Source organism: Python bivittatus, unplaced genomic scaffold (assembly GCF_059951505.1).
Source record: "Python bivittatus isolate LINGU-HERP-01145 unplaced genomic scaffold, Pbiv_v1 ctg000940_np1212, whole genome shotgun sequence".
In the NCBI taxonomy this organism is placed as follows: Eukaryota; Metazoa; Chordata; class Lepidosauria; order Squamata; family Pythonidae; genus Python; species Python bivittatus.
The window spans coordinates 625,363-645,552 of NW_028277123.1; the positions used below are offsets into that span (position 1 = coordinate 625,363).

Genomic DNA, 20,190 nt, shown 5'->3' on the forward strand with positions numbered 1-20,190 from the left:
AATAAGGGTCCAAGGCCTTTTGCGCAGACAAACTTGTTTTTATGAGTTGCTCTCAGAGCTGACAAAGCGCTGTCAGGTGAAAGACCAGCGATGAAAATACGCTGTGTGGGGCCCATAACTGGCCGTGCAGGTATCCAAGTGGTGGGCAAATTCTGCTTTTTGGAGCAACCATCAGCAGTAAAGGGACCAGCAGTCAAGAAACTAGCCCTCAGTGGAGCAGCCATGAAGGCCTTGGGGAAGATACTCAGGTGCTGGGAGGCGTCTCTGCCTACAGAGACCAGAATCGTGCAAGCCACGGTTTTCCCTGTGACCCTCTATGGAGGCAAAAGTTGGACTTTGAAGAAGCAGGAAGGAAGAGTATTGACGCTTTTGAGCTTTGGGGTCGGAGAAGGCTCCTGAGAAGACCATGCACAGCCAAGAAATCAATCAAATGGATCATCAAACCAACCAACCCAGGCTCAAATTATCCTACCTTGGACACATGACATGAAGACCCAGATCTATGGAGGGTGCTGGGAAAGTGGAAGGAAAGAGAAGAAGAGGACGACCAGCAGCCAGGTGGAGGGACTCAGTTAAAGCAGTGGTGGGGGCATCGTTGGAGGACCTGAAGGACCAGGTTAAGGACAGATCCTCGTGGAGAAAAACCATCTATGTGGTCACTAAGAGTTGACAGGATTTGTTTTTCACATTCAACCAATTTTTTTCAAACTTGACAACTTTAAGATGTGAGGACTTCAACTCCCAGAATTCCCTAGCCAGCATGCTGGCTAGGGAATTCTGGGAGTTGAAATCCACGCATCTTAAACTTGTCAAGATTGAGAAACACTGGAGTAGATGATTCTTGAGGTCCTTTCCAACTCCAACTTCTAGGATTACCTTCAAAACCACAATCCTCTATCAAGACCCCACTAAACAGTCTAGACAGCTAACTTTTTCTGGCATGGCAAAAAAGATTGGTTCATTTGGGTGGGACCCAAAGATTTTTTTTTCTTTTTAGAAGTGAATTTGTTTTGTAGCTAGTGTGCTACAAAACACCTGGAGCCTGGAAAGATGTTGGCACTGCTTGGTATCCCAGGTGGCTCTCTCCAAAAACACAAGGGGTGCTGGGGGACTTGCTTTCTGCAACCAAAATGAAGTTTCACCTGCTCAGTTTTACAACTTAGAGACATTCACCTCAAACATGAAGAGTTAATAGTGAGTTCAGTTGGGTGCATGCAACCACACAAACACACACACACCCCTTGCAAGAATGATTGTTAGCATTTCTCCCTTTTATTTTCTTCCTTTTTTTGGTATTCCTAATCTGTAACTTTTGCCGCAACATAGTTCCATTCTACAACCTCCCAAATCTTTGGAACTTATTCTGATTTGGAAATAAAACCTCAGGAGATCATTTTTCCAAATGAACGGACCACTTTATGGATTAAGGCAGGGATTCTCAAACGTTGCAGTGACGTGACTCCCCCCGCCCCCCCCGGCCCCAGATTAATAGTTCCAGTCTTGGCAGAGTTGGCCAAGAGGTAAATGTACCACTTTTAAGAACTGTGAAATGTTGAGCTGTGAACAATGATAGACTCTTACAACGTCTAAATCTTTCCTATGGAAATAAGCAATAAAAAAAAAAAACCAGGTTGAAAATCTTGTGTGTAAAAGGGATGAGCTGGTTGGTTTAAAGAAATTCCTGAAATCCAGGTTTCCTTTTCAAGAGTCTCATTTCTCACTACATATTAATTTTGCATCGATATTTTCTTTTCACAGCATCTGCTCTGACTTTACGGTACTGTTGGCTAGTCCAGGCAGTGAATTCTGAGAGTAATCTGGCTTTGCATCCGCAGTTCCTCCCAAATTCCTCCCCACAAGTACATTCACAAAACAGGGGATTGGAACCTGCAGTTCAGGAAGTGCTGATTTAAGATAATGTGCTGATTCACACGGCATGGAGGACCAGGGCTGAGTTCCCACAACACCCTGACCCAGGAACTCTAGTCCCTTTTACACAGGCCTAGCACTGTTCCCTACTCAAAGGATCATAGGATCCTGCCGTCAGAATGAACCTTGAGGCCATCTAGTCAAGCCCCAGTTCGGCGCAGAAATTCAAATTAAAGCACCTTCAACAAATGGTTATCCAGCCTTTGCTTGTATGTGTGTATCAAATTTGTCACCGCCCCTCTTGGTGAACGACTCTGAGCAGTTTACAAAACAGTTAAGATCAATTAAAATTACAAAATTAAAATAATAGATAGAAAAAAAATAGATCCCAGAATAATTGGCAATCACTCAGGGAGCGTCATCCAGCTAAGGGGAGCATAACATTTCTTCCTTTCCACATTCCCAGTTTTTTTTTCTTTCATTTAGAAGGGGTAAAGAGTTCTTGAGGAGAATTTTAGAAATTTAATGGGAGTTGGTAATGTTGCTGGAGCTCAGGGGTGTGCAATGTGTTGGCGATGCAATTTTTTTTTCACAGGGGCCTCGACTTGATTCTCTTAATTGACAGGAACTATGCATTACCTTTTTATCTTTCTTTGCTGCCCCGAGTTCCACTGTCTAGATCAGTGTTTCTTGAACTCGGCAACCTTAAGATGAGTGGACTTCCATTCCCAGAATTCCCCAGCCAGCCTGCTTTAAGATGGGTGGGCTTCCACTCCCAGAATTCCCTAGCCAGCCTGCTGGCTGGGGAATTCTGGGAGTAGAAGTCCATGCATGTTAAAGGTGCCAAGTTTGAAAAACAGTGGTCTGGATGGCTAGCCATATACATTTGTAAATGAATAAGAAAAAATTGTGCAGCAGGGGAGCAGAGAAATGGTGGTGGCAATTTATTGAATGTGTATCCTACTTTTCTGCCTGGGATCTTGTGTCTCTCTGCACAGCCACCTATTATCTTAAGAAGCACCCAAGATACCACCACCGTGAGAAAACTGTGGCCGCCAGATTTTTTAATTTTTCGTTTCTCTCTTGAATAGGGACGTTCCCGTCAGAATGGCATTGAACTATTCATTCCAGCGCATGAGAATAAATTTATCTTCACCGTTGCCAGAAATCAAGCACAAGTGATCCCCCGCTCATATTTCAGTCTGCTCAGCCAGTTGCATTATTTTTTTAGCCTGAGACACCCAGTTTTGAAGGGCGCGGCGTCGCAAGACTCATCCACAGAGCTCGCCGGGACCCCACGCTCCCCACGGGGAAATCTGTTCCCCAAAGGGCCGTGGACCGACCCGGATTGCAGTACTGTACGGTGATAATCCATCCGACGCCGGAGCCGCCCGATCAAGGCTGCGCAGCGCAGGCCCGCCGCTAGAGGGCAGCAACGCCTTAGGACCCCCGTGTCCCTCGGCGGCCGGACCCGGTTCTCGAGTAACCCGCCGGGCTGGGTTCACGCCCCGGGCTCAGCCGACCCTAAGCGGGGGAGCTCTCCGCGTGTTGCGCCGCGGCATCTCCCACGTTCTTCCAGCGAGCCGCCAGCCTGGGGACTCGGTGCAGCTGAAAGGCGGGCGGACTCGCCTGCTTCAGCCCGAACGCGGAGCCTCGAGTCGTGGGAAAGGCTGCGGGGTCTCGTTCAAAGGCTCCGCGCCCCCCGGGAATCCCCCGCCGCCGCCCCTTTGCGAGCTGGCTTTCCTGCTCCCCCTCCCCTCCCCGTCCGAGGAGGGGGAGAGGCCCCCCGCCCTGCCTCCCCTCCGCAGAAGGGGCCCGGCGAGCCCCCGGCAGCCGCGCAGGCGGGTGGGGCCGGCCGTGCCTCCCGGCCCGCACGTGATGGGGAGCCGGCTCCAGGGAGACGCCCACCGGGAAGGCGAGGCCAAGCGCCGGGCGGCCGGGCGGCAGCGAGGCGGCGGCGGCGGCGGCGGCGGCACCTGCAGGCGGCGGCTCCCGGGCGCCGCCGCGCTCATGGCCCGCCCGCGGCTGCTGTGAGCCCGGAGGGGGGCGCCGCCTGGCCCGGCCCCCTCCATGCCGGCGCGTCGGCAGAAGAAGGCGGCCGGCGGGCGCGGGGAGGCGGCGCTGCTGCCCGAGCGCCCGGCGGCGGCGGCGGCGGCGGCATCGGCGGCGGGCTCGGCGGGCCGGGCGCCTCCCGCCGCGGCTCTGCCCAGGATGTTCAGCGGAGTGGGCTGCTTCTGGGTCCTCCTGTCCTCCTGCCTGGTGGCCGTCTGCAGCTTCAGCTTCCTCTCGCCGGCGTGGATCGTCCGCGAGCGCGGGGGCGGCCGGCGCTGGGGGGGCACCGCGCCCGCCGCCCTGGAAGGCGGCGGCGGCGGCGGCGGCGAGGTGAGCTTCGGCTTGCTCTGGCACTGCTCGGAAGCCACGCGGCACGTGGACGACTGCTACGCCCTGGGCGGCTTCGGCGAGATCCCCTCCGCCTCCTGGCAGGTGAGCGCGGGCGGCGGCGGCGGCGGGGAAGTTGCCCCGCGCTCTGGGGAGGGCGGCGGGGGTGCTCGCGGCCGGGGGGCGTTGCAAGCCCCCGCCTCTCCCCGGCCGCGACAAGAATAGAGCGCGGCTGGGGTGGGGCGGGCGCGGTTTGGCCCCCGTTGCAAGTTGCGCCGCGCGCGAAGGCCCGACTGACGGACTCGGCCGCGACGGGCTGGGCTGGGCTGGGCTGGGCTGGCCTGGCCCGGCCCGGCCCGGCCCGGCCCCGAGCCGGGCTTCGCAACTGCAGCGGCCGGGCTCCGGGCTCAGCGCCGAGGCCGGCGCTCGCGGGGCCGGCGCGTGGCGGAAAGCCGACCGCGGTGCCTTTTGCCGCCGCCCAGGCTGGGGCACGCGGGGCTCCCCGGAGAGCGAGTTTTCTTCGTCGCCGGCTCCCTCGCCTTTGCAGGGCCGGGGTTATCGCCGTAGCCTCGCGGCGCCAGGGTCCTGTCCCGAGAAATCAGCCCTCGAAACTATAATAAGAAATAAGAATAAAGAATAAGAGATCAGCCGCGCGGAGGTGACCCGCGGAATCCGCTTGCCGCAGGCGAAGTGGTTGGGCGCTAGTTTCGTTTTTTAAACGGGCTGCCCCCCGCTTGGGCTCCCGACCGGGGACCCCCCAAGCCCGGTCTCCGGCGCTCCTTACGCCCCCGCTCTGCGTGAGTTGCGGCGCAGCCCGCGGGAAGGGCGTCGGTGCGGGAAGAGGAGGATAAGACGGCCGAATCTTGCTTCTTTGCCTTGGGGTGGGCACAACTGCTGCAGAGCAGAAGAGACATCGCTTCTTGGTGAAGCCAGAAATAGAATCCCCGCAGCTTCAAATAGGAATTAAAGTTCATCCCGTTCCAGTCTGGTTTACAGCGGCTTTAAAAAAAAAATCTGGATCTCTGGTATGGATTCTGATTTTTTTTTTTTTTTAACATAATGGAGTGTAAATTTAAAAAGAGAAATGGCTGGGAATGGGTGATTAACCCTAAGAAGAGCACTCGTGTCAAGATTAGCAGTATTGGCTTCAACAGGTCTCTAGGCAGAAACGCAGGCGCATTTTTCTGAGCTTCCCTGAATTGGTGTGAACGGATCACTTTATTTTCTCCCTGCCGCCTTTTGTTGGAAGGTGCTTTGTGGTGACGCAGAAAGGACAAAAGAGTCTGGGGTCCGTCAGGAGGCAAGCCCATTTCGTGGGCTGCTTGATTCCCCCACTAGCAATGCTTCTTCGGGCAGTGAAATGGGAATAGCAGCTCTTTTGGGTCTTGGGTTTGCTGTGCTGGGTGGAATGCAGGGGAGGTGGGGAGGGTCAGAGGAAATGTTTCTTGAGAAGCTTCACTGGTCTTCAGGAGGGTCTGCAAGAATGGTCAGAAAAGTCAAGGTGGTGCCACTATGGTGTGATCAAACTTCCGCCTATTGTTTATTCGTGGTAGAGGCGGAGCTTCAAGTGCCCTGTCGTGGCTGCCATCTTGACTTTTTTGACCGTGCCCTACAGACAGTCCTGCTGGGAAATCAGCTCAGAAAGCCCCTTCCTCACAGGGACTGTGCGAAGTTTCAGAAAGAGCCATCCGCTTGGATCAAAAAATTAGCAACCGGAGAGAAGGTGTGGAGAGTAAGGGAGATGACCTTGGTGGAACTATGCAGGAGGCTGAAACATTTCTTAAGCCCAAGGAAACAAGGTAATAGTTGTAAGCAGCTCCTGATTCACTGGAGTATAAGAAGGGGGAGGAGGTCCAGCAGAATCCGACTTGAAAGACTGTGTTATTAGATCCAATCTCAGTTTAAGGAGTTTAGCCTTCTGGTGGGGTTGATTTTCTAGTTTGGTCTACCTAGCAGAGCTGACAGGAAGGGAGAGATGTGGTCTGCCTTTGGGGAAGGAGAAAGGGAGGAACGGAGTTTAAAGGGCCAGCGAAGAAAATTATATTAAAATCTGCATTTATTATCCATGGATAAAAACGTTTTCTTCACTACCATTTGGGATTTCATTTTCTCCTTGCTTTTTGATGTCTGCCTTCCTTTCCTTTGGGTTTTGCTTTTAATCGGTTTGCTTATTTGTTAAAAATTAATGCTGTGGGTTTGTTTGTTTTTCCTTTTAAAAAGAAGCAAACCAAAATTTGCCCATCCGAGTTAAAAGACACACGGCATCATGGTCTAGAATAATTCCCTAGTTATCCCGTGATCATTCTTGCACTGCACTGGTTCTGATTTTCAATTGTGTGAATCCAGCCACCTGGTTTGGAGGGAGCCTTGGTGGGATGGCAAAGTCAGCCAGTAATGGTTTAGTCAACTGTGGTTAACATGGCTTGATGTGTGTTTAAAAGTGATGTTAGTTAGGTTGAAGAAAGTCCAATTGCAGTCTTTTCTTCTCTGGTGTCTTCCAGATGCCTTGGACTGTAATTACCATCATCCCCAACCCAAGTTCAAGGTGGCTCAGGTCTGTCTTACTGAATCTGGAGCTCCCTTAGAAAATGGGAGCTTTTTTATCTTAGCTCCTTAGCCTTGATCCGAGGGAGAGCAAGGGATGGCTGATTCTTTTCTGGCCTCAAAGAATTTAACTGAAAGCTCTACCCTTTCCGCTTGCCGGCAATAGGATGCCCTTTTAACTTTCTTGGCAACTATGGCCGTTGGCTAATGTCAGCAGACCCTTCCTGTCACGTGTTTCCCATGTCCTTTTTCATTGCCAAATGGAAGAGATTTTGCCTTGTGCATCTGAAGTGAAGCAGTTTTAGGGGCTAAGAATGGACAGCAAGGGGTGGATATTGAATGTGCTGTGAGGTGGGGCTAGTATTTCGTGATTGTATATTGCAGGGTTCCTCAACCTTAGCAACTTTAAGATGGGTGGACTTCCACTCCCAGAATTTCCCCAGCCAGCATGGAATGCAATATTGTATATGCTTATATTGCAGTTCAGGGCAAGAACTGTTCTCCCCATGACAACAACCCTACAAGTGAGACTGGTCTGAGTGTAGAGGAGCAGAGAGATGACCTTGTAGAAGGTCTGCAGAGACCATTAGGAAAAAGTAAGCTGAACCGAGGAACACAGGTAGGGTGAGAAGGAAACTCAAGATTGCCTCAAAGGGAAAAGGGAAGGGTCAAGGCTTTCAACGTTCCGTTATTGGAGCCCTTATCAATAAAGTGGAGTTCTAGTATTTCTTGTGCTGTCTCTTTCTTGACCTGGCCTACCTGGAAGGACTGGCAGAGAGAGCGACTGACCCAGAGCTACCCAGTGGCCTTTTGTGGTGGAGGATGGACTAGAACCTGGGTCTCTCCCCTTCTAGCCCAAAACCTTAATCCCTACATCACCCTGGTCCTCCTCTCTCCAGGCTATGGATACCAAGAATACAAGGACTGGGATTCTGGTTTGCAGGAATAATTTATATTTTGTGCCCTGGAAAGCCTCTGGTTCAAATCCAGGGGTCAAACCTCCCTTAAATATGGGGAGGAGCAAGCTGTGTTTGGCTATTCCTAGCTAATCAGGAGAAGGGTAGCATGGCTTGGCAGCTTGGCACTTAAGGGATGGTCACCTAGCCTTTCTCCTGCTCTGGTCACCTCACATGTGGACCGTTGCAATACACTCTACCTGGGACCGTCCATCCCAGGTGTTCAGACAGAGTTCGCATACTTTGGGTCCCATTGATTAAAGTGTCACCTAGTGGGACCCAGGAAGAGGTGGCCTTCTCTGTCATGGCCCCTACCCTCTGGAGCAACGTTGTCTCTGAGATTCAACAGGTCCCACCCTGACCTTATTTGGCCCTTAAAACCTGGCTCTTCCCCCAGGCCTTGGGCTCAAGCAGGGCCACCCCCATGGGGCAGTTGGTTCATTAGACTGTGTTTATTTATCTGGACTTTCTTTTTTAGGTTAGGTATATTCTTGTTGAGAGACAGTTTGGTGTAGTGATTAAGGCACCAGGCTGGGATCCTGGAGACCGTGAATTCTAGTCCCACCTTAGGCACAAAGCCAGCTGGGTGACCTTGGCCAGTCCCTCTCTCTTAGCCCAACCCACTTCTGAACACCCTTGCAAGAAAACTGCAGGGACTTGTCCAGGCAGTCGCCAGGAGTCAACACTGACTTGAAGGCAATGCACATATTCTTGTTAAGGATAATTTTCTGATGTAACACCTCCCCACCCCCCCAGGCATGATAGATTGGCACAGTCTGTACTTTTCATAAATAAATGCTTCTATTAATAGGCCGCATGGCCATTCTGGTTAAGCTCCCTTATGTCTCCACAAAGGTCTACCTCTCACAGCTGTTCCAATGTGCACAGAGAGAAAAGGGTATTCTGGCACCCCCATTGTTGGAAACAGGTGGTGGGGTGACCCCATTCGCAAGACGAGGTTCATAATTGTTAGTCGTAAGGACAGCTTTTCTGGGAAGTGATCTATTGTAAACTCAGCCTGCTGTTCCTAAGAGAGCAACCCGTTAAGCAAATCACGCTTAGTATGATACATGAACTCATCCTGGTGGGAGGGCCTGTTGCCAGCAAATTTGGTATTGGGGCATGGATTATCTGCACTGAAAATCTTACAGATGGATTATTCTAATATGCTTTACATGGGGCTTTTGTTGAACTCAGACTGGAAGCTATAAGGAGTGCAGCAATTCTTGCTGCCAATCTGCTGTGTAGCCAAGTTCAGCGTTTGGCTCTTGGCACTGAAGCCCTGAAGAATTTGGGCACGTATTTCCTGAGCAAATGCTAAGATCTTTGGAAAAGGCTTTCTCATGAAAATGTGTCTTCTCCGGTGTAGCACCACCACTTCCTTCCTGGTATTCAGAAAGTGCCAAGCAGCCATTCTACTATGCTTGTTTTAATATTGTTGCATTTAGGTCTGAATATTATGCAGATCTGGGAAATTTTAAATGTTTTAAGCCAAAGACAGACAATAGTTTAAGCATCGGGGCTGCACTTTTTAATTATTATTTTTCAAGTTAATTTTGATTTTTCTGGTACCTAGGAAACACCCTGGGCAAAGCAGTGATGTCACAAAGTCGCCATAGGTCAGAGATTTGAGCCCTTTTCTACCTCCTTTTTTGGGTAAAGTTACCTGGATATGTTAAAGTTTATCCGAGGCTTAACATACCGCTGCCCAATTTTTGATACAGGACGTATAAAAGCCAAGTAAAGTAATAAAAAGGAAGCTAACAACTGGTAATCATGCTGATGGGGGTGCTTCCTGTGTGCTCTTTTTCCTTTCAGATTTAAAGCAGTGCACATTTATCCAGGGTTGGCCTTCAAATATTAAACATAAACTGTGCCCCTTTATCTTTCTGAAACACCTCTCTGCTCTGTCTCTTGCCAAAATTGTTCCCTTGCCCAGGTGGTTTCTTGTGAAGAGGGATAGCTCATGTCAGTGGCCAGGTTCAACAAACACACTAGATTTGGTTAACGTAGTGTTGGGTACTTTGTGATTTGGAGTGTTGTCATCTATTGTGGAAACCAGTGGGGAACCATACTGCTTTACTGATTTGGGCATGGTTATGTGAACAGAGGGATTGTGTGTTGTTGATCAAGTTTAGGGTTTAAGGCAGTGTTTCTCAACCTTGGGAACCTTTCTCAGCCATCATGGATGGCTGGGGAGTTCTGGGAGTTGAAGTCCACACATCTTAAAATTCCCAAGCTTGAGAAACACTGGGCGAAGGAGTGGTGAGAACTCAGCTGGAGTGTCTGTGAGGCCTAGGTTCAGGACCTCGGACAGCTCCCTTTGGACCAAACAGCCGCGCCGCGCGTTCAGCACCATGGAGAGCGGACGTGGCGGCATTACGCAATCTCGCGATTTGGCCTGAAATAGCAAGAATTCTTTTAAAACAGCTGTTCCCAATGCTGGCTGGGACCTCTGGGTGTTGTAGTTCCAGCACATCTGATAGGGATCTACTTGGAGAATGTTGATCTTGTGACAACCCCTTCCCCCTCCCCCCCCCCCAAAAAAAACAGTTTGCCTTTTAAAAGCATACTGCACTTTAGGGGATTTCAGTGAAGGATGCTCTTTATAGTGACTGTTCAAAATTTATTCCATGGGATCTGAGGACAGCAGCAGTTCTCTGTCCTAGAAGGACGGCTGCTTTCTGAAAGGTCCAGGGGCTGGATCTGCACTCCCTTCAGGATTGCTGCCATTTATTTCCCCTTGCTCTTACTTTGGAGCCAGCTGGTTCTAGGTCCTGGAGACAAATGAATGGGGCCATCCTGAAAAATAATGGCAATGAACAGAGGCAAGTGGAGGGAAGCTACTGGGCCTCCCTACTTCTATAGACATACGCATGTACCTTTGTAACAACCCCTATTGCCTTTTTCTTCTGCTAGTCTATTCCAAGAATTCATGGCACTGTGCTCTGAGACTACAGTTGGTTGTGTCAAACCAGCACATCCTTTGTTTATGTGGCTGCTGACATCCCTGCTGGAGATCTGTCAGGTGGCATGATCCGGGCACAGAGGTCTGTTGCCCCTAATGGTGGCTCCAGAGTTGGCATTCAGAGAGGAGAAGGGTCTCTCCCCTTTGGAGCACCAGTAATGGCTGGGGAAAAAGAGCCAGGTTGGGGGGGGTGATTGGGCAGTCAGCCAACGCTGGCACCCGAGGTGTTGCCTAATTAACATTTCATTAAGCCTTTTTCCTTGCCTTGATGGAGGTCCCAGGGTCACCCCATTGATGTGCTAATTTAATTGCTGCTTTTGTCTTTTCCTCCCTGTCCATCATTTTGTGCACACAGGGAGAATAACAGGTTGTAATAGACAATATACAACCCATGGACTGTTTTTCCTTCCTCTTTTGTCCTCCAGCGTCTGTAGTAGGTTGATATGTTGTCATACGGTCTCCCAGTCTGATACCCTCCAGAACTGCTGTCGTCCCAAGTCAACACCCCACTTCCCCCAGTGGGTGGGGTCAAGACCAAACCTATATTTGCTCTTCCTTCAATTTACTCAAAGTTAAAAGAAGTAGGTGCGGCCAAGACAAAAGTGAACATTGATGTCATGTAACTAAAAATATATTACATGCACTTAATGTGATCACATCCCAGGTGTTTATTTTGTTTCCCCTTTCTGCTATTTTAAAAAGTATGCTTCAGCCCTGCAGCCTCAAGTTGGGCACTCCTACAGAAGCCACGGGTTCCAAACCCTAGGTCTTCACTCCATCATTGATCATTTTTGCCCATTGCCTGTATTGATTAAAGTCCAATAATATTAGGACCACCACAGGATGCCCTGTCTGGCACCAAAATACCTGGTTTCTGGAACTTAGTCTGAGGTATAATAACAATCCTGTAATAACTGAAGGGCTGTCAAAGAGAAGAGGGTGTGGATTTATTCTCTGTAGTGTCTGAGGGTAGGGCCAGAACCAATGGGTAGAAAATTAACACAGAGAACCAAACCTGAAATAAGGAGGAACTTCTGTGGGAGCTATTAAGCTGTGAAACAGCCTCCATCACTGGGAGTTTTAAAGCAAAGATTGGACAGCCATTGACCTGGGACGGATTGAGGAATCCTGCTGGGGCTAGAGGTTGGATTAAAAGACCTTCAAGGTCACTTCCAACCCTAGGATCCTATGATTATCTTTCGTAAATAGGAAGAGTTCTGCTGGCTCAGGTCAAGATTCATCCTGGTCCAGAATTTGTTTCTGATAGTGGCCAACCTGATGCCTCTGGAGCGCTCAGAAAGAAGAGGTGGAAACATCCCTTTCCTCCTATTGTTCATCTGCATCTGGTATGAGTGACATGAAATGAAAATCAGAAAAATGAGTGAGAAAATACAGGTGTTCCTGTCAGGTTCAGCCCAAAGAACTCCAAGAGACAATGCAGATACAGTTCTGTTGCGTTTATTAGCTTCAACCTCAAGACAGAAAATCTCACCAGATTGAACCCAAGTTCCCAAGCCAGCCAGCCACAACACTGTGAATTCCTTAGGGAGGTGCCATCTTCTTGAACTTCCCACGTTCCTGTTGGGGGCTAAGAACATGCTTATCTCCCTGAGCCTGGCCTTCATAAGTCCATTCCATCACAGTTCCTCAACTTATGACCACAGTTGGGACTGGAGTGTCTGTCACTAAGTGATGCGGTCATTAAGTGAGCCATGCCCAATTTTATGACCGTTTTTGCTGAAGTCATTAAGTGAATCCAGCTTCCCCTATTGTCTTTGCTTGTTGGAAGCCCCCCAGGAAGGTTGCAAATGGCGATCACATGACCTTGGGATGCTGCAACCATCATAAAGACATGTCAGTTGCCAAGTGCCTGAATTTTGATCATGTGACCACAGGGATGCTGCGATGGTCATAAGTGCAAGGACTGGTCGTAAGTTACTTTTTTCAGCACTGTTGTAACTTCAAACGGTTGTTAAATTAATGGTCATAAGTCAAGGACTACCTGTATTGGTAGAGTTACAAAGGACTCCTTGAGATTACACAATAGGATTTTCATGGAAGCACCTTCAAGGACATTTTAAAAAATTACTTAAGGTCCTAAAATACTTTTTTGAAAGGTTAGTGGTACGGAATAGCCTTCCTAGATCAGACCAGGGCTCTGCAGCAACTGATATTTGAAGCATAAGATAACACTGAATCTTCAAGACATAATACCCTCAATAAACCCATCCTCCATAAATCTATCCAGACCCCGTTGGAAATTTATCACTCCAGTGGAAGAGAATCTCTGTAGCTCAGGGCTGAACTGTAGAGTCCTTGGCGCTCTCTGAGCTTGGTGGTTTGATTGCAGATATTTTGTTACCCAACCAGGTAACATCATCAAGGTGAGTGAGTGTGGGGTTTGCTCCCTGTTTATATGCAGTACAACTTTTGTATATAAAAGTTATACTGCATATAAACAGTGTAACTACAGTTATATACAATTTATATATGTTTATATACAGTATTTAGGGTTTTCTCTGTTTATATACAGTAGCTTGCCCTGCACCATTGGTGGAGTTGTGGTTTTCTCCTTGGTAGCTCCTTGATTCCCCTTCATGGATCACTGCCTTGTCGTGGCGAAGGGGCTTGCGTAACTCAGTGAAGCCATGAGCTATACCGTGCAGGGCCACCCAAGACGGACAGGTCATGACAGAGAGTTCTGACAAAATGTGGTCCACTGCAGAAGGAAATGGCAACCCACTCCAGTATCCTTGCCAAGAAAACCCCATGGACAATGTTAAAAGGCTAAAAGATATGACGCCGGAAGATGAGCCCCTCAGGTCGGAAGGTGTCCAATATGCTACTGGGGAAGAGCGGAGGGCAATTCCAAGTAGCTCCAGAAAGAGTGAAGCGGCTGGGCCAAAGCCGAAAGGACGTTCAGCTGTGGATGTATCTGGAAGCGATGCTGCAAAGAACAATATTGTATAGGTACCTGGAATGTAAGATCTATGAACCAAGGCAAGCTGGATGTGGTCAAACATGAGATGACAAGATTGAACATCGACATCTTGGGAATCAGCGAACTGAAATGGACGGGAATGGGTGAATTTAATTCGGGTGACCATTATATCTACTACTGTGGGCAAGAAACCCTTAGAAGAAATGGAGTTGCACTCATAGTGAATAAGAGAGTGGGAAAGGCAGTAATGGGGTACAACCTCAAAAACGACAGAATGATCTCAGTGCGTATCCAAGGCAAACCATTCAATATCACAGTCATGCAAGTCTATGCCCCAACCACTGATGCTGAAGAAGCTGAAGTTGACCGCTTCTATGAAGACCTACAACACCTTCTAGAACTAGCACCAAAAAGATGTCCTTTTCATCATAGGGGATTGGAATGCTAAAGTAGGAAGTCAAGAAGTAATCGGAATAACAGGCAAGTTTGGCCTTGGAGTACAAAAAGAAGCAGGGCAAAGGCTAATAGAGTTCTGTCAAGAGAACAAGCTAGTCATAGCAAACACTCTTTTCCAACAACACAAGAGACGACTCTACACATGGACATCACCAGATGGTCAATACCGAAACCAGATTGATTACATACTTTGCAGCCAAAGATGGAGAAGCTCTATACAGACAGCAAAAACAAGACCAGGAGCTGACTGTGGCTCAGATCATGAGCTTCTTACTGCAAAATTTAGGCTTAAATTGAAGAATGTAGGGAAAACCACTAGACCACTCAGGTATGACTTAGATCATATTCCTTGTGAGTACACAGTGAAGGTGATGAATAGATTTAGAGGATTAGATTTGGTAGACAGAGTGCCTGAAGAACTATGGACGGAGGTCCGTAACATTGTACAGGAGGCAGCAACTAAAACCATCCCAAAGAAAAAGAAATGCAAGAAAGCAAAATGGCTGTCTGATGAGGCTTTACAAATAGCTGTGGAAAGAAGGAATGCGAAAAGCAAGGGTGAAAGGGAAAGATATAAGCAACTGAATGCAGATTTCCAGAGAATAGCCAGGAGAGATAAGAAGGCCTTCTTAAATGAACAATGCAAAGAAATTGAGGAAAACAATAGAATGGGGAAGACTAGAGATCTCTTCAAGAAAATTGGAGATATGAAAGGAACGTTTAGTGCAAAGATGGGCATGATAAAGGACAAAAAAGGCAGGGACCTAACAGAAGCAGAAGAGATTAAGAAGAGGTGGCAAGAATACACAGAAGAACTATACAAGAAAGATCTTAATGTCCCTGATGTCCACGCTGGTGTGATCGCTGACCTTGAGCCAGACATCCTAGAGAGTGAAGTCAAGTGGGCCTTAGGAAGCATTGCTAACAACAAAGCTAGTGGAGATGACAGGATTCCAGCTGAGTTATTTAAAATACTAAAAGACGATGGTGTTAAAGTGCTGCACTCAATATGCCAGCAAGTTTGGAAAACGCAACAGTGGCCACGGGATTGGAAAAGGTCAGTTTACGTTCCAATTCCAAAGAAGGGCAACGCCAAAGAATGCTCAAACTATCGCACAATTGCACTCATTTCACATGCTAGCAAGGTTATGCTCAAAATCCTACCAGCTAGGCTTCAGCAATACATGAACCGAGAACTACCAGATGTACAAGCTGGGTTTCGAAGAGGCAGAGGAACTAGAGATCAAATCGCCAACATTTGCTGGATCATGGAGAAAGCACGAGAGTTCCAGAAAAATATCTACTTCTGCTTCATTGACTATGCAAAAGCCTTCGATTGTGTGGATCACAACAAACTGTGGCAAATTCTTAAAGAGATGGGAGTACCAGACCACCTTACCTGTCTCCTGAGAAATCTGTATGCCGGCCAAGAAGCAACAGTCAGAACCGGTCATGGAACAACCGATTGGTTCAAAATAGGGAAAGGAGTACGACAAGGCTGTATACTGTCGCCCTGCTTATTTAACCTATATGCAGAGTACATCATGAGAAATGCCAGGCTGGAAGAATCACAAGCCGGAATTAAGATTGCAGGGAGAATCACCAACAACCTCAGATATGCGGACGATACCACCCTAATGGCAGAAAGTGAAGAAGAACTAAAGAGCCTCTTGATGAGGGTGAAAGAGGAGAGTGCGAAAGCTGGTTTGAAACTCAACATTAAAAAAACTAAGATCATGGCATCTGGACCCATCAATTCCTGGCAAATAGAAGGGGTAGAAATGGAAGCAGTAACAGACTTCATTTATTTGGGCTCCAAGATCACCGCAGACGGAGACTGCAGCCATGAAATTAAAAGACGCTTGCTCCTTGGGAGGAAGGCCATGGCAAGCCTAGATAGCATATTAAAAAGCAGAGACGTCACCTTGCCGACAAAGATCCGCATAGTCAAAGCTATGGTTTTTCCAGTAGTAATGTATGGCTGTGAGAGCTGGACCATAAAAAAGGCCGAGCGCCGAAGAATTGATGCCTTTGAACTGTGGTGCTGGAGAAGACTCTTGAGAGTCCCCTGGACTGCTAGGAGGTCAAACCAGTCAATCTTAAAGGAAATCAACCCTGATTGCTCATTGGAAGGATCGATAATGAAGCTCAAGCCCAGATATTTTGGTCACCTAATGCGAAGAGAGATCTCTTTGGAGAAGACCCTGATGCTGGGAAAGATTGAAGGCAAAAGGAGAAGAGGACGGCAGAGGATGAGATGGTTAGATAGCATCACTGAAGCAATGAGCATGAAACTGAGCAAACTCGGGGAGGCAGTGAAGGACAGGAAGGCCTGGCGCAATATGGTTCATGGGGTCACGAAGAGTCGGACACGACTTAACGACTGAACAACAAAGCTCCTTGATTAATCTTGATTGATTAATCTTGATTAATTAATCCTTGATTAATCAAGGAACTACCAAGGAGAAAACCACACCCCACCCACACTGGCAGGGCAAGCTATTGTATATATACAGGGAGCAAACCCCACTCTCAGCAGCACTGATGATGTTACTTAGTTGGGTAATGAGACGTCTGCAAGCAAGCCACCAAGGACTCCAAATTTATCGCTAGCTGTCACCACATTTTGTGGCCACGAATTCTGCAAGCCAATTTTTCCTTGTAAAAATTCTGTAAAAAGGGCGCAGGGTTTTGATCCCATGGTTGTAGCTGCCATCTTGATCCCCCCCCCCCTTTTCTCTATGGACACCCTCCGCACCCAAGATTTCTGTGGGAGCACGTCCATCAAGTGAAAGTCTGCTGAGGTACAAGATCTGCATTCCTTTGTAAAAGTGGCACGTGAATACGTGTATGTGATTTGGAAAGCTGTGTTCCAGAAGGGAGGTGAAATGAAAAAAGAAGCCGCTTACCCAGGAGCAAATTCCATTAAAAAAAAAGCATGCATCAGAACATTACTGAGTGCCCTGTACAAAAATGAGGGGTCTCTTAGGAAATTTACATGAATAACACTGCAATTTAGGGCAAGAGACATACAAACGATGAATGCTTTGTTTCTTAGGAATGCAGTGAATGAAATGGGACTTTGAAAGCCAGATAGATTGGAGTTCAGCCCTACTAACAGGGAGAGTATAATAGGTGGTGCGGTAGTGGGAAAAACCATTTGCACGTTTAGGTACTGTCGTTATTTTGATGTTGTTTCAACGTTGTGCTGTCGTGAAGGTTTTGTACACGCATGTGATGTCAGGACCCTCCCACACACAGACAAGAGGCGGAGCATACAGCATAATGCTGGCATCGTTTGCTCCCCTGTAGGTGCCTTGGGTGAGACCACACACTGCGTCATCACATGGTTGAGTTGAATTTTACTTCGCTTGTTGGGAGAGTTCAGCATTGTGGTCAGTAAATCATAGCTTATGGCTGAGCCTCTTGGACCAAGACAGCCAATGGTGGTTTATTCAACAGACATTCCTTGAATAAAGTCAGTGCTACTGCTGCTGGTTAGCACAGGGACAAATTCATCATCTTCCTGGCTGTAGAAAGCCGCGCCTGCATCCTTGTGAACAATGTCAGCAGATTAATTAGCAGTCTTGACTTCTGGCCTCTGCAGTTAATAGTTTTGTTTTATTATTTTATTTTTTTTAAACCAAGAGGTTAGCGCTTGGGAGTTGAAAATGCTTTCATTGCTTTGCCAAATGCCTCTCTGAAACGTGTTAATATTTGCAAGTGGGGAAACAGGCGCGCTGAGAAGAAGCTTCAGATGGTTTTGCCGCTGACTTTCTGGAGGGTGAGGAGGAATGGCCTTTAAGGAAGAAAAAGCTTGTTGAGCACGTGCAGAGTTCGATGCCACAGCATTTCTTTACGACCACTGCCCAATATTCAGACAGATGCTATTTAAGCATAGGATGAACTAGCCGTATATCAGAGAGCAGTCACGTTACCCTTGAGAGGTAAGAGCTGATTCTCAGTGTCCTTTCAGCATCTTTTGGTCCTAAAACAGAATTAAAAAAAAAGTTTTTTTAAGGGTCTTAAGCCTTGAACCTTTTTTTCCAGGTAGTGGAAGAAACCAGAATAATAGAGCACTTTAGGGGAAGTTTGTGTTTCTCTTCATCCTCTTTCCTCAACCTGAGCTGTTGAGACATTTGTGAGTATTCTGTGACGTCACAGAAGCTTGGCCAATGGCTGGATACTTGGATTCATTATCAAATTGTACTCAGGTGCCCCTGGCCAACAGCCTGTGAGTTTTTCCGCATTAAGCAGCGCAACCATCATTTTAAAACAATAAAAGCAATAAATAATCATTAAAACAATAAATATATAACATGAGGAGAATGGCCACAATACATAAATAGTATAAAGGGTACATTAATCTTTAAAAATTAAACGGGACAAGGAGCTCCACAGGTATTAAGGAAAGAGCTATCCATGCACTGGACAATCTAGCCTCTAAGGTTGACGATCCCTGCACCGAGAAATCTAGCCTCTTCTCTTCCTCAAAAGAGCCTCGCTGTGCAGGTCCAGAATGCTGCTCCTGGGCAAAAGCAACAGCTTTCTCCAACTTGATGCCCTCCAGATGGGGAAAGTGCTCTGTTGAGGACAGATGTGCTGCTGTTTTCTTTCTGTCGCTTGGTTGCCATTGATCTCTTCTGATCCTAGGCTTAGAATCTGGGTTTTGAATTATTTCCCTGCCACTGAAAGGCTGCTAAGGGCTGTAAAACCTTCATTGTCTCCTACTTTTTTCCACATTCTCCTGGGGGTGATTAATTGTTTATCCCCAAACAAATTACAAACCTCTTGGCGCAGGCCCATAAATTTGCCTTTATGTGGCTTAATAAATCCCAATCAGTGACAAGTGATATCAAGGGCTTTATTACTTTTTTAGTAGCATGAACAGCAGTCATTATGTTAACTTAAAACTTGGTGGGTTTTTTTTAAAAAACTTGAAATGCAGGCACACACACCTTGGTTTGAAACTGTAAGAATTCAGAAAGGTAAAGGTAACACTTCTGTCAAGTTGAGATTAATTCGTTTGGACTTTTCATATGGTTTTCTGGGCACCAGCAGAAAGAAGTCTGCCGATGACTTATTCCGGATTTTTTTTTTTCTTCCCAGTCTAGCCTACAATGTTAGGGCTTCCTGGTGGTATCCCATCCAAGAAGTAACCAGGTTGACCTGAATCAGTCAAGGCCAGCTAGGTGGTGCAGTATCATGGCAGTAGGCATTAACCATAAATGAAACCCAAACATTTTCAATCAGTGTTTTTCAAAAGCCAGATCAAGGTCAGGTCCTTTAACCAACCAACTTTCCTTGGGTGCTCTCCAGGAAGTCTGGACCACAATGCCCAGCAGCCTGTGCCAGCCTGACAAGCGATGAGAGGTGCTGGGAGGTTGATTTCAGCAGTTCTGCACCAACACAGATTTCTCCATCGGCCCCGTGCGGAGACAGACCCCAAAGCGCCAAGTTGATTTGATGTGCAAATCGTGCCAAGCCCCTCTTTGTTTAACTAGGCTTTACTAAACCATAAATTAACTGGGTTTGCCCAACGTGTGAAGGCCAAACCAAGCAAGCCACCTTCATTTCTGATGGCATTGTGCAGGGACAATCAGTGCTTGCTCCAAGCAGCTGCACGTCTGTGATTAGAATCCTCTTCTGGTGCTTTTTTAAACCCAGCTGATTTTTCTTTTTCCATTTTGTGGGTCGGTGGGCTTTGGGTTTGTTTGTTTTTTTAATAGTATATTGAACAGATTTTGTTTGTGTGCTTTTTCATCTCATTCCCCCCCCGCCCACCCTTTCCCACTGAATTATTTTTGGTAATCTGCCCTTCCCTTTGCTTCCCGATCTCCCCACCCTCCCTTTCCGCTTTTCCTGCAAATCTTTTCTCCCTTTGTCTGTAATAAAGGACTAAAATCAACAGTCTAGGATTCCCCCAAAGGTCAGCGTTTTTAACATTTGCTCTAGCAGCTGATAATAGAAAGTTGGCTTTCCGGTTCAGAGGAGCGGGGTGTGTTTTTCGGTTCTTCCATTGTTAAAAGAGTAGGAATCCGTCCTTTTTGGATCTTTTCTTTCCCTCCTCTCTGTGT

At 47.6% G+C, this 20,190-nt stretch overlaps 1 protein-coding gene across 3 annotated transcripts in view; it reads left to right on the forward strand.

Moving 5' to 3' along the window:
* The first annotated feature begins 3,470 nt into the window (after positions 1-3,470).
* Positions 3,471-20,190, forward strand: part of LOC148213643 (LHFPL tetraspan subfamily member 7 protein-like) — a 98,336-nt gene continuing 81,616 nt past the window's right edge. For 2 of the 3 annotated variants that reach the window (XR_015794206.1, XM_088131291.1), the window contains exon 1: positions 3,482-4,353. Coding sequence is in view for 2 of the 3 variants with exons in the window: in XM_088131291.1 (XP_087987417.1) it covers positions 3,940-4,353 (414 nt within the window). In the remaining variant the exon portion in view is untranslated. Of the gene's footprint in view, positions 4,354-20,190 lie in introns of all 3 variants that reach the window. The other variant, XM_088131292.1, reaches the window with a different exon arrangement.